The sequence below is a fragment of the Botryllus schlosseri genome, chromosome 5 (assembly GCF_051294905.1).
Source record: "Botryllus schlosseri isolate E-star chromosome 5, Bs_hap1, whole genome shotgun sequence".
In the NCBI taxonomy this organism is placed as follows: domain Eukaryota; kingdom Metazoa; phylum Chordata; class Ascidiacea; order Stolidobranchia; family Styelidae; genus Botryllus; species Botryllus schlosseri.
The window spans coordinates 20,387,010-20,402,132 of NC_137240.1; the positions used below are offsets into that span (position 1 = coordinate 20,387,010).

Genomic DNA, 15,123 nt, shown 5'->3' on the forward strand with positions numbered 1-15,123 from the left:
TTTGGCAATTGAATAGATGCCACTGGACATTCTAAATCCAACAGGTTCGCCCCCCCCCCCCCTAGGTATTTGCTGTCCTTTGATTCTCACAAACGCCCTTGGGCAGCGATATCACCCGCGTTGGTTACCACTGCTATTAATGATATTTCAATTCGTGTCACCATGACGTCTTCCTTGTCGCGTCATAGTTGATTTATATTATCGTACGGCGTCTTGGGAATTACAATAAAAATATACCACCAATGGATGTCTATTTCAATGATAAAGGTCCCCGACCCCTGACGCGGTCCAGATAGTAGATGGGTACAGGTCAGCAGTTGATTTTCAGCTAACTATATTTATGTTGGTTTAGACGTGAGAGATGAGACCAGGAACGCTACTTCTCTATTGGAAAGCAATCTGATGGCGGCGGCCAAAGGTATAGGGCACATTCTAATATATAATTTGCCAACCTTTCATGGTCACCAATGGTCACCTATCAAGAAAACACTATGTTCATCCTTTTAGACCTGAGGAATGAGACCAGGAAAGCTACCAGGACATTGGAACGCAATCTCATGGCGGCAGTAAACGGTATGGTTCATTCATATATACTGAAGTTTCCAAACTTTTAACCGAAGCCTTTATTGCAGCTCACAAACATTACACTGGTCGACATGATTTTTGTTTTTCGGTCAAAATGATGACTATTAAGTCAGTTTTCGTTCGCTGATTACGAATATGAAGTCGCTTTTTTCCTATCACGTCAAGACTTTTTATAATCTGTGATTTAAAATTTTGCATTTCAGTGTTAAAAACAGCCTGTTCTGTGACGTGTTCCTTGCTGTTGGATCATAGCTATATCCATTATGACGTCTTCAGAGGTGGTCAAAGTACTTGCCATAGGTACTCAAGTAGAAGTAACAGCGTCAATTTCTACTCAAGTACAAGTAAAAGTAACTTTTTATAAGTATGTATGAAAGTAAGTATTCCAGGCCTAGTTTTTGATATCAGTATCAATTTATTAATCTTTTTTTTCTTTCAAAACATCACAAGACTGCGATACAATGAAAAGATAAAAAGGCGTCGATACGAATTAGAGCAGTCTTTGATATCACACACCCACCGGGGCCTAGGCGATGTAAAGAATAGGAATTCACAGCACACTGAATGAAAAATAACGTGACATTGAGGCTGTGAAGCATTTGAAAACAAAATTTTTTAGCATTTGATGTGCCAGTAGTTTGGAGAGAGAGCCACGTGGACACGGAAAAGATTGTTACTTTTGCTCATGTGTATTTTTATTCAATGTCAAATATCAGCATAAAATTCAATATCCAATTTAAATTGTGCAATACGACCGATTCCTCATGGGCTAGATGTGACAATTCCATTGCCTTCAAAAGTTTTACTAACAGTTGAACAAGATTCTCTCGGTGAAGAGTGTTTGTCTGAAGAATGTTCTCAGCATCAGTGTGGTGGTGATCTGCAGCTATATATTGTTGAATCAAGTTGAACTAAATAACTTTGTTATAAATTTGAATACGCTAAATTAATCTGCTCTTAGTGTAAGTTCCAGATAAAAACATATTCTTGCAGCTGCCACTGTTGCTTGGTATATGCATCGTGGTCATGATAGTGAATACCAGGGTTGTAACCAAGTCACATGGTTCCGAGTCACGAGTCAATCATACTTTTGTGGTTTTGACTCGAGTCGAGTCATTTTCAATTCATCACAGATTCGAGTCCGAGTCCAAGTCACCGTTTAAAGGGTCAAGTCCGAGTCATGGTGTTATGACTCGAGTCGAGTCCAAGTCACAGTATTGAAGTCATGTTCAACTCATGTTTTCAATCCTGCTTGGGTGATATCGAATTCCTTGTTTGCGAAACATGCTCATTTTGTCCCTATCAGAGTCTTGGCACGTGTTTATTTAGGCAAATAACGGACAGGTCCTGGCCTCATTTACCGATGCTGAAGAAAACTTTACTAATCTCAGAACTTAAAATCAAATATCTCTCTTGTCAGTCTGATACATCACTAATACAAGCATTCAGTTTTTATTATGAACACATCGACGATAGCTCACGAATAGCTGATAGAGAACCAACAAATTCATGTCAAGATACTAGTTGATAGAGAATCAATAGATGCATGTTTATGTAGAGGTATTTACAACAGGCCAGCATGCTGTAAAAGCGTGTATGCAACTATGTGCATTGTGCAGTGACAACAGAACAGATGCCTTTTCATTATACTAAAGGTTTTCCCAATTGCATTACAGACTACATCGCAGTTACAGCATTGGAGAAATAATTGTACAATGGGGCTGTTCAAAAACATTTTTTCAAATTTTCCGGCTACTTCTTAAAATTGCTAGATTGCCTAAAATAATCAAATTTGGCTCAATTCCAACCAGTAGAAAGCAATGCTATGAAAGAAAATTTTAGACTAATTACAAATAGAGATTTTCGAATTTTACCGGCTATCTCATGATATTGTTACATTGTGTAAAAATATGATTCATAGCAAATTTGACTCAATTCCAACTAGAAAAAGTGAAGTTATTAGAGTAGAATGTTTTGGATATGAAAAAATAGTCGGCTTAATTTACTATGTAATTATATTATATGAAAGAATTTCTCACTAAAATACTCCATTTATTTTCAAATCCAAAATATTCTCCTCTCACATCATTGATTCAACTTTTTTCAAATTAAGCCAGATTCAGTGTTCCTTTTATGCAACATAACAATTTTATCAAGTAACCACCCAGTAAAATAAAAAAGAAGTTATTTTAGAACAGCCATATTGTACAAACATCACACAACATTAGCCATTCGTTATTACTCACGTGCACAATGCACATACCTAACAAAACGTCAAATGGACGAGGGACATTGTGTGTTTTCACAGACAGCAGATCAAATCAATGAGTTACACCTCAAAAATACTAATGTGGAAAGGAGATCCTCAAATATGTTAAAGCGGCATGGCCGTAGAATGAATCTACATCTACTGAATACACGTTCCACTAGTGCACTAGATGCAGGAATTGACAAGCATTTTTGAACCACACTGAAGAGCATTGAATACTCATTCTTTCTAGTCACCCAAAAATGCAAAGAATCATCGCCTTCAAATCTACACATGAGCTTATCAGTCTCTTCACCATCTGAGTCATTTCATTGGCTCTAATTGAACTTTGATTCAATTGTTTGCTTGTATAATTGAAAAGTCTTAAGTACTTTAATTGCGGAGGATCTATTACCTCTTCATCACTGTACGATTTTGTACAATGCATTGCTACTATGTATCATTTTCTGTTGTTTTTACGGCGGCATATCTGATATCAGACAAGTGCAACGAAAGCAGTGGTGACAAATAGCGATGTCGGCAGAATTCGTCGGATGCGTTGATCTAGCGATTATGATTCGCAAATTTCTTCATCTTCAAGTCATATAAAATAAGCCGAGTCAATGACTTGGGTCGAGTCATGCGTAATGACTCGAGTACAAGTCGAGTCAATCCAAATATTGACTCGAGTCAAGTCGAGTCATAAAAAAATCGTGACTCGAGTCTGACTCGAGTCGAGTCATGACTCGAGTCATTACAACCCTGGTGAATACACACGCTTCTTTGCCTCCGAACCCTCTGTAGTCGAAACTACTGAAACGTATAGAGTTTTCTTCGATTCTGAATTCATAAATATGCTACTGGTTCAACTGTCTAGAACAGGGGTGGGCAATTATTTTTCTCCGCGGGCCAAATAAGAAACATAAATACGTTGGCGGGCCGAGTGAAATTTTTTAGCTATATTCTCCAGCGTATTTAAATTTTATTTGTAAATTACATTCCTAATAAATGCTGCTCAGTGAATGTGTTGAATGTTGATATTAGGTAATCAGAAATTGACGGTTAATTAAAAAATATCTACTTGTTGTCATGATTCGTAACATTATTAAACATGATACATTTCTGCTTTCTTAAAAACCCTATCCAACGTTCTTCTATTATGAATTTAAAACAGTGGCTCTCAAACTTTTTCAGGAACGGCTCTTTTCATGATAGTGAACAATTTCGAGCCCCCTTATCACGATATCACAAAATATTAAAAGTGCAACCGGAATGCTAGTAATCCCAATAGATAGTTTGATAGCATGGACGATTGTGGCTGTTAATGAGAGAATTGTGACATATATGAAGTCGGACGATACACAAAGCAGCAACTATAAGCTGGGGTATATCGCGCAGAGCGCGAAAATTTTTTTCAATAAACTTCGGCTTCGCGCCACCCTTCTGATGCTTTCACGTCTCTCAGTTTGAGAACCACTGCACTGAAAAGTATATGCAATAGTACAAAGCTTTTATTATTGGTCGCTGCCTTCCGAGCAGTGTGCAGCCTAAATAACCTTTATGTTGAGCGAAGCTTGCAGTTTTTGTGAACTTTGTCCTCCCTTGCCCGAGTGTTTTTTCGTGTTTTTGTCATAAGACCGCCTTTTGTTAAAATTCTTAATCTCGGCGACATGCTCGGCAAAAACTGAAAGGACCGGTTTACCCCTGACTCCAGTATAGTGTATTTATATAGAGTTCTAAATCCTAAACCTAAATCTTCTTTGAATTTCAGTTTTCGGCTTTCTTTTTTGGGCATGACCGTTAATCCTGGTGCTGATAGATATGAGTCATATAGCAATCGCAAGCACTGATTGACCTGTTTTACGAATTAGGGATTTGGAAACATATCACGTAACAAATTGAAACTCATACCGTATATTGCGTAATTTGACAATGGCAACAAGGAAGGTTTGAACTAAACTATTGCTACTCATACTTTGCCACGTTGCCTTTATTTTGAATCTGGACTACGCATGCGTTCGTAGGTACGTATCAGGTACGCAGGCAGCGTTATCGTGGCATATTAATGAACATGCTTCAAAGTAAACGAATTTCCTGTTCATTTGATACAGTCAGTTTTAGTCGTCCAAAAAGCAAGTTTTATGTTTTGATTTCCAAGGAACCTTTCGCGGGCCGCACAGAATAGCTTCGCGGGCCGCACTTTGCCCAGGCCTGGTCTAGAACATAGATGGGCAACCTTTTTGCTGTTCACGGCCGCATTTCAATAACTTATGTAGCCTACGGCAGGCCGTAATGAACTAACTGGACGCCCAATCCCCATATTGTGCATTTCCGGACTGAACTACTGTTTCATACCGGCTTACTATAGGCACCGAAATCGCGAGTGATCATGGTCTAAATAGCTACTGGGATACGCAATGACCGCGCCGAGCGCGAAATGTTTTTCAGTTTCACGAATCTATTTCGTCATTAATAGTAGTATTTTCACAAATTATTATTAATTATTTTTTCTTTCCCAGCCCATGTGATCAGATTCATTGGTAGAGTTGATTAAGGGGGTGATTTGGAAAATTTAGGGCCAGGTATATAAATTATGATGCATCTTCGGGTGAGCCAATTGGTATTGGTCACTCTTGTATGCTGTTATTTCTTGACATCCCATCAGGATTGTCGGTATAGTGGAAACACATTGCAATCGCTCGAACGTACCAGAAACAAATTTCTTTTGTTTGTCGTACACATCCAAGTAGGTATTTTATATGGGGCGCATCATTTTCCCTTGCTGTTTGCGTCTACCGTGGGTCTCAGATTGCAAAGGGTGGTACTATATTAAAATTGAAAAATGGAGTCACATTGAATAGCGCGCAGCGCGACGAAAATCTCAAGAATAATTATCTTAATCTCTCTAAAATTCAGGAATCAATTTGCATGTCGACGGGGGCCAACACATAATAATTGAATTACATGTCGACGGCTGCTCAAACTCCATTCTACGGCCGCAGGTTGCCCCCCCCCCTGGTCTAGAACTACAAGGTATCCTTGTTTTATTTGTGAATGGGACAGTAGAAGTCATTGAATTAAACGTAAGTGGCCGATGAGGGAGCATCTTACACTGGGCTTTAAAATGTTTCAGTGCCTGCTCTTATCGACAGATCTAATGTTGTATTTCCACCATTATATATTAAACTGGATCTCATGAAAAAGTTCTTAAAAGCTCTGATCAAATAGAGTGCATGTTCTAAATATATTCACGTAAGGTTTCCTAACTTGAGTGAATACAGTAGAGGCTCTATTTGTAGAACCTAAAATCAGAACACTCATGAGGAACCCCTATTTCTCATTAGCAAGGCTTGGGAAAAAATACATGACTCTCTTTCAACGAAATTTCCTCTAACTTTCTTCGAAATACTGAAGATCCTGATTATTTAGAGGGTTTAGGTTGAGATAATAACAATTCAAATCCAATAAAGTAAGATGAGAGGACGTGTTTCGTATCATATACGGACCTCAACAGCCATAAGCACCCTTAATACAGTCGTTTTTGTGTAAAATTTATATTCGATTTTTGCGCAAAATTGTGACGTGATGAGTGAATTTGGCGAATGGAGCATATTTATTAGGTGAATAATAGGACGAAAAATAAAATTATTCACCACAATATAATTTCTGAAGGGCTGCCTTGGGACAACAGTTCAACCACTGATTTATAATGCGGTTAGGTATATTTCACGTGCAATAAATTTGTATGTTTTACATCAGAAGAAGGGCGGGCTGCATATGAAGTGGAATTATGCACGTTCGGTTGTATTATTGTTGAGTCCATCTTATGACTTGAAAAAGATAGGTATTTCAACGATTTACTAAAACATTTAAGACGTCATTTTCATCAGGTACACGTGATTGTGATTTATCATTAGACAATATATTTTGAAACGTGATTTGATTATAGTAGTATAAGCAAATACGTCCCCGTCAATATTCAAAACAATTTCTGTGACTGCGACTATATTTCAAAGCCTACCCATCAGCTGTCCTCCACTTGTAATGAACACTGCACAGGTAACACAATACAGTGTACTATCTATGTTAAACGCTGTTAGTCAATACAGAAGCGGTTCCCGACATTTTTGTGTGTCCTTTCATGCCAAAGGAAAAATAGTTGGCAACACCATCGCCCATCTGGAAATTTTTTATGAAATTTATTTATTCTGGTTAACAATTTGAATAACCCCCTAAGAACTCACACAGTGTTGATCAGGGGTGTAAAACATACGGCCCCCGGGCTGCATCCGGTCCGCGAAGTATTTCTTGAGTACACGAGAAAACGCGTGTACGAACCCGCGCAAAGGCCACCAACCTTTTTGAAACCAAGAGTTACTGCTTAGGTACAGATTAATGCGAACGGCTGTGATTCACTTCCTTCGTTTATCTCTGCCAGATTGGACTTCTTGACGTGTACAGTCAGAGCACTGGGCAGGGTGTCGGCTCCTTGCTAAAAACAGATTACTCTCTCCGGGACTCACGCCAGTGAATCAGAGTTCAGTTTCGTTGTCGGACACGCGACGAAGTCCCCATTTCCGCGTCGAGCTCGGAAATATTAAGTAAAGATTCCAGCCTATAGCCTCCGTTAGGGCTAAGACGAGCAACGCCCCGATCGAACACTGCAGGTCAACTAACCATGTTTAACTACTGTTCACATGATATCCATCTCAATCTTAAAAAGCTCTCATTTCAATATTTGCTGTTGCGGCCGCGGGTGACTATTCTGATCCTGACGGGTGACCTGGCGCCCGCGGGTACCGCGTTGATAACCTCTGATCTAGCACATTCCTGCCAGAAGTTGATATTTGTGTATAGGAAATACTTCCACGATAGAATCACAAGGCAACAAATGTTGAACATCCATAGATTTCACATAACCACAATTCTTGGTCGATATTACGTTGATAGTAATCGTTGGTGACATTGGCACGAAATTCATAGAAGACACGAATGTGCAGGGTTATTAAACACAGAGGCAAAGCGCCAATGCGAAGCCGTCACATGTAAATTACACAAAGAATCCAACAATCCACATATCTGGAGTCGTGGTCGAACTACTGTTTAACTTATTAATCAAAAGCTCATCAGTAGAAACCCGAATGATGATTTTATAATAATGAACCAAGACAGCATTTACAGATAAATCTCATATCTTCCTAACAACTCATATGCAGAGCCTACGCAGAATTACCACTAATGCAGAGGGCCCATAAAATATGTCAAATTTATCAATCTATCGTGGCGATCCCTAATTCAGAGCAACCCTACTATTGGTTTATAACTGTATTCAATGGATCAATCAAAAATTTTGTCAATTCCATTGTTTCCGAATGAGGTTTTGCTGGGATTAACCAGGCTTAATGAGGCATCCCAGTGATAAGACAGAGTATGTATTTTACTGGTCCGACCCGTAAGCGATCAGTCCGGTCCGCGATCCGAATTGAGTTTGACACCCCTGGTGTAGAGCTCCTCAGTCACCATATTTATGCAACAGTCAGTGTGGAAATTCTCAGAAATTAAAACGCAATAATCTGGGAAATAATGTTGCGGTTTTTGTCAGTGTCAAGGGCCATGAAAAGACTCAGCTAGTACATTGATGATACAGTACAGGGGTGACCAACATTTTGACTAAAGGGCTACATGCCGCGTTCTAGGTAATTGCGCTGGCCACTTGAATATTGGTGACATTTTTTATAAAGCATAGGGGTTCTCAACCCAGGGGTTGCGAGCCCAATGAGGTCGTTTTCGTATTCTTTCGGGGTCGCTGAGATGAAAATTAAATACCAATGACTATCCCAATAATTAAAATTACCCAGATGCTATCGGCGGCTCCTGTCTGAAGATTTTAGGTTATTTCTCGAAAGAACCTTTTGCGGAATGCAAACCCGTCAACAAATTATTAGATCAGTCGAAGCTTCATTTTAAAGCCCCTGCAGAAATATACCCCCATGTCCACCACTAACGGGCCACGATGGCGAGCGAGCGTAGTGGTATAATTTACAGTTAAAAAAACAATGGATTGCGGGATCGAGTCCGACCGAGGTGTTGGAGGTTTATCTAGGATCCTCATCACCACGTGAACCGCGTTATCGGCGTCTTATAAAAGCCTAAAAGTCGGTAAATACGGAATATCGATCTGTTGCAAAATGTCCAATGTAGTCGAAACACCATAAATATCAATCCAACATACAATCTCGCGAGCCACGGCTTGGCCGTGCGTGATACAGGACATGGAATACAGCAAGATGCACTTCGGTGGCGCGTTCTGTACTCTCCGCAGACGTCTTATTGCGTCACGTTAATCCTTTTTGTTGCATGATTCTTGTGTTCTTGATTCTTGTATTCAAAATACCTATATCAAATTACGGTATATTGACAGTGGTGTTTAGGTTGCAAGTACGTGAATGGTACGCTAAAAGATCACATCTAGGACTTGGAATACAACAAGAATACCGAAACTATTCCATCAAAATGATTATTCGCATTCTTGTGTCGGAAATATTTCCACAACATTGTTATATGTTCTACCAACGCAATATGTCAAGTCGATATTAATAAATTATAGTCACCTTTTTCAAACCAGAAATATATAAAAGAATCACAGCTTTGGAACAGGTATTGGGCTGGTATCGAGCGGGTAACTACAATCTGTACAAAGTATTTACGGAAAGAGCCAATTATACGGAGTCGTTGGAAAATTGTGAAAAGTATGGTGCCAGACTTGCAGTGGACGGTATAATTGATGCCACTATCCTCAGGTGAATAAATATACCAGCCTTAAACGTCAGCCGTGGCTTGCAACAAATTGTCGTTATTGAAATGCGCGTAGTCGATGTTTTCGAACATTTGAATTACGCACATTGTAACAAAGATTTATCACCTGCGATTCTTTAAAATTATCAAATACATCTGTGGTCAATCATACAGTTTTTTGGTAATGTCAAATCTGCAGCATAATTGTACTCTGAAACATTATTTTTTCTGAGAAATGGTAATATGATATACGGACTTTTTCTGTATTTTCATGTAAATTTCACTTGAACGTATATCACTTTGATCACGTCTACAAACAAAAACATAACAGAGACCTCATCGACAATCTGATCAATTCAACCGACTATGGGACGTATGTTGGACTGGACGACAGAGCAAAAGAAGGTACATTCATGTGGCTGAGTGGTAAACCACTGATCGCGGGAGAAGTGCGCTGGAATAGTGGCGAGCCCAACGATGATCTTGGTGGCGGACAGGACTGCGCATACATTCGTGCTGAAGCCTGGAATTTCGATGACCATTATTGTGAGACAAAACTGAATTACATATGCGAAAAAATGGCATAGTGTATATGTATATGCTCAGGACAATTATTTTAATTACATGGAAATATGTAACAGGTAATAAATGCCACTCGTGGAAAGAATGTTGGACTTGTGGGGAATGAATATACTCAAAGTAATATAATACATTGTATTCCAGCTGTTGCATTAATTCTGACGAACGGAAAAGTTAACCTCAGATTTACTAACCTGTTTTATATCATGGTCAACCGCACTGATCACATAACAATATAGCCGGCAAGGTATCGCAATTACCGGACTTTCGCCGCTTCGTAGCCTAAAATACCTCGATAGGTCATTCTTAACCTATTGATTCTGGTCAATTTGAGGTGTTGAAAGTCCTTCTTTGCTCAGCTGCTCAGTTCTTCTTGATATCAAAATAATGAAATATGAATTTTTTCGCCACGTAATGTAATGTACATTTAACTCCTGATAAACGACACACGAAAAGTATTCGAGTTTAAGGATGTATACAGAATGAAGGTAGCATAAAACAAACGTGATATTCAAATTGAGTATATGTCTCCAGTCATGTGTTCAAAGCAGTGACGTGTGGTCAGGAAATGCAAGTGAGGCAGTGTCTCACCTGCATTCAGGATGAGTAAAGGAAAATTGTGAAACCTTCAATGATATTGATATTTACCGTCGGTGTTCATATATAATTAAATTTGACCTTTTTTTTCGTCAAACTTCACCAATTTTCCTATTTATTGTTCGAAAATATAGTGCGAAAGAAGAGGTAAGGCACAGGTGCGGCACGGGCAGGTCGTGCCTCATCTGCGGCAATGAAATTAATCATAAACAGCTCAGAATTCGTAATAACCGGTATCACTCAAATTCTATTGTCGCACCGATTCCAAAAATCCGAATAATAACAATCGTCGAGCACTGGAACCCCCTCAAAATCGCCAAGGAATGTGAAACTTGGCTTTATTACGTACAGTACGGAAGTAGTATAGTAGATCGCTCGTGATTTGCCTGGGGGTTCTTATGGGATCTCTGGTGAGGTGCCGCGAAACTCGTGTTGGTGATGGCACCCTTTTGACCCCTCCTTCCGCTGGTGAGGTGCCATGTGTTCTTATGGGATCTCTGGTGATGGTACCCTTTCGGGTATAGGCTTCGTCGGTGATGTGCCGTGAAAACTCGTGTTGGTGATGGAACCCTTTCAGACCCCCTATCGCTCGTGATGTGCCATTGTTTCTTACGGGATCTCTGGTGAGGTGCCATGTGTTCTTATGGGATCTCTGGTGATGGTACCCTTTCGGGTATAGGCTTCGTCGGTGATGTGCCGTGAAAACTCGTGTTGGTGATGGAACCCTTTCAGACCCCCTATCGCTCGTGATGTGTCATTGTTTCTTACGGGATCTCTGGTGGTGTACCATTGATTCTTATGGGATCTCTGGTGAGGTGTCATGTGTTCTTATGGGTGCGGTCGTGATTCGCCTTTTCGGGTATAGGGCGTGGTCGTGATTCGCCGTGAAAACTCGGGGTCGTGACTCACCTTCTTTGCTATAGGTGGTGGCGGTGATTCGCCTGTCGTGTATTCTTACGGGATCTCTGGTGATTTACCATGTGTTCTTACGGGTGTGGCGGTGATTCGCACTTTCGAGTATAGCCATCTCTCGCGCGGTGTTGAATATGTACGAGTCACCAACAATAACCGCGCAAACGGAAACGTGGTTTGTTGTGAGGATTAAGCAGTGCGTGCGACAGATGGCGATTCGAATATCAACAATAGTCGCGTTCGCAAACTAACACTTCAAAAAGATGTGAAATATTTGTAAAATCCTACGATCGCTCACAAGATACCACTTCCGGCATATCAATCTATCACTCAATACACAACCGAAGTTGAATTGTAATTGAATGCGTAAATTTATCACCGCGACATCAAAATTCGAAAACAACAACTTGATGCTTTATGTTCTCACTCTAATTTCATGAGAAGTGTAATAAGTGCCGAATAACAGATACACCCCCGGCGAGACTTGAATACCAACAAATTGTCACTTATTTCTATTCTAGCCGTAATCCTTTGTGAAGTTAACGCTTATTCAAAAAAGGTGTGAAATATTTGCAAAACCCCACGATCACTGACAGGATAATGTCTCGGACATAACCATCTTTCACGACTTGGTGTCATAACCATACCGATCGCTCACGCGGTGAAATTTTAGTAATCAGTTTGTCACAGAACTTGATTTCGCTGGTAAGATTTAACAAGTAACTAATAACAGACCGCCAGTGTCGGTAACTTGAATAGCGACAAATTGTCACTTGTTTCCGCTCTAACCCTAATCCTCTGTGAAGTGAACGCTTATTCAAAAGGGTGTGATATAATTTTAAAACCCGATGACCACTCACCGGATAATGCTTCAGACATAGCAATCCGCTCACAAGGTAATATTTCGGTAATTAGTTTGTCCCAGAGCCGTCGCAGACGGTGATTCGAAAACCAACAATTTGTCACTTTCCCGCGATCGCTATACGTTTCACGCCTCCCGAATAGTGGCTGACTTTAGTTGCGTGATAAGATCCATGAAAATATTCAATCAATGTGTTAGTTTGTCAACTTGTTTGTCAACTTGAAATGTAACTTACTACACAAATCAAGTTGAATCGTATTTGAAAGTATTGATTCGACCCTACTCAAATCCTTTGACAAATCCTATTAACGCGATCTGTTGAATCGAACGTAACCTGAATATTACTGACGCCAACATTCACCCGCATCGGATCATTCACACATTCCACGCCGCTGTTTTAACACTTATAGAATCAATACCAACTATCTCTAACCCGATAATATTCAATCATTTTGGTAATTTACCAACTTTAAATCCATTCGCGGGATGTACTAAAGGTAAATCCAAATAATCCAGAATGAAATATTTGGACTTTGACATTGCGTGAATTGAAATAGGTTTGACAAACATGACTACCAACTTTCACCCAGTCACATTTCAAGATTATACTTTGAAACAATCCTTGAAACTGACAACTCTATTCACGACTCCGCGTTTCCGTTTGTAAAATAGAGTTTCAGAAATACTATCACTATGACAACTCAACATTTTAACATCTCGCCATGCACAAACGAGTAAAATACAAAAACCTTGGTAAGTCAATCCGTTTGTAACTCACCAAACCAAAACAAAAAGTGTCCGTATGAAAAGTAGACAAGACTACGCGAGTAATCACTACAACCCACAAACATACCAACTCAGTTGTATCCATATCCCATATTTTTTATTCAACTGCAAGATGAAGTAATTACTACTTGGCGCGCGGTTTGAGATTAACACATTACATTTGAGTATACGAGATTTGAATGTCTAACCAACGTAGTTGAGAATTCTTACAATCGAACGCAGGTGTTATATTGAAAATTTTCACGAATTGACACATTGATTTTGACATATGAGATTTTGTAATAGTCGATCATGACTTGATTATTAAATTATGACATTATTAGACCAGGGTTGTGTTGAAGGTTATTACGATACCAACAAACTTTTCAGAAACATTGTTATTGACATATCGATTTGTAAAACTAGATTAACATATCTGAAATGTTTTGATTGGGATGATTAAGCCGTGTTCGTAAAAACCACGCAGCGTATTGTGGAAATCAGGAAATAATTTACAAATGTAATTGTCTCCAGTAACCAAGACTAAAGATGAAACAACAATTTTCTTTGTTGAACAATAACCGGTACAATACTTTATCGTCGTAATCTGCAGTGGGAATTGAAACACTTTCGCACATTTCCCGGTGTCAAGATATCACACTAGGTGAATTGACATATCGCCGCTTGATTAATACCTAATCCATTCGCACCATTTCACATACTTTGATCATTACAAAAGTAAATTGGAATATGTTTGCTAGATGCATTCAATTCAGTTAGAAATGTCTGGTACACAACAATCGTAATATCAAGGAAGTACTTGCTACGCTGTAATTCACTTAACGTGTTTTGTATTGTTGTTCATTTGTAGTATTGATTATTTTTGAACCCCCAAATAATAATTCCCGACATGAAACCAAACCGCTGAAAGTCGTCACCATCACAACGAAACAATTTGTACGATGTTTGTCAAATGCATCCTATAGTTAGGTGTACTAGAATTATTTGTGTAACACATACGCCGACAATGCAATCGAAAATTTTTCCGTTGTCATTCGCTAAAGTAAATGTCATCACAATACTCATCAAGCTGTCATCTGTAAATCAAGATTACATCCAACTTGTAACTGTATCGTTTAACTACCGGGTTGCATCAGTTTGCTATTTTTGTCATTTAGTGACTGCTGAACATACCAAACGATACACATTCACTTACGAAATACTGTGTTGGTCGTAATTTCCATCATCGTGATAATCGAAGTACATTTGTTTCGAATTCGTAACAGCCGACTATGCCACGACGATTTTTGGAAAAGTTATGCTTGGAAGATTGGTTGTATATCACGAAAAATAATTACCACTCATATTGATACTGTTACTCCATTGACCGGTATTTTCAAACGAGTAAAATTTATTACTTGAGTTACTCCGCTTACTATATTCAAATGTAAACACAGCTGTCTTTCAACATCACAAAGACATCGATATAAAGTATACAATCAAACGCAACAAGTTTTACTTTTGTAGGACACTAATTATTATTCCACGCATCTCATTTCATACTAAGTGTATATGAAAGATGTTCATGGTACACGAATATATTCGCCCATGCTACGAACATACGCAATGATTGGTGACGCTTTCACACTATTTCGATTTAGTGTAACAAAAACAACAACAACAATTTTCACTCTCTTGACTTACGAAAACAACAGACGAACCTTCATTCAATATTTTGTTTTTGTCAACAAGTTACTTTTTTCATGAGACCCCCACTACT

At 39.1% G+C, this 15,123-nt stretch overlaps 2 protein-coding genes across 3 annotated transcripts in view; both read left to right on the plus strand.

Moving 5' to 3' along the window:
* Positions 1-15,123, plus strand: part of LOC145439845 (microfibril-associated glycoprotein 4-like) — a 532,879-nt gene that overhangs the window by 415,853 nt on the left and 101,903 nt on the right. The window lies entirely within an intron of this gene.
* On the plus strand, positions 300-10,470 carry LOC145439947 (C-type lectin domain family 4 member M-like). Its single transcript, XM_080317613.1, has 5 exons — positions 300-309; positions 353-418; positions 508-573; positions 9,459-9,633; positions 9,960-10,470. Exons 1-5 carry the CDS (start codon positions 300-302, stop codon positions 10,213-10,215), a joined length of 573 nt encoding a protein of 190 aa, XP_080173739.1. The 3' UTR covers positions 10,216-10,470.

Excerpts from the sequence above, each read along its gene's own strand:
- LOC145439947 (XM_080317613.1), top strand. Across the intron at positions 574-9,458 it reads TCTCATGGCGGCAGTAAACG|AAATATATAAAAGAATCACA; the intron begins GTATGGTTCATT and ends TTTTCAAACCAG. Across the intron at positions 9,634-9,959 it reads ATTGATGCCACTATCCTCAG|AGACCTCATCGACAATCTGA; the intron begins GTGAATAAATAT and ends AAAACATAACAG.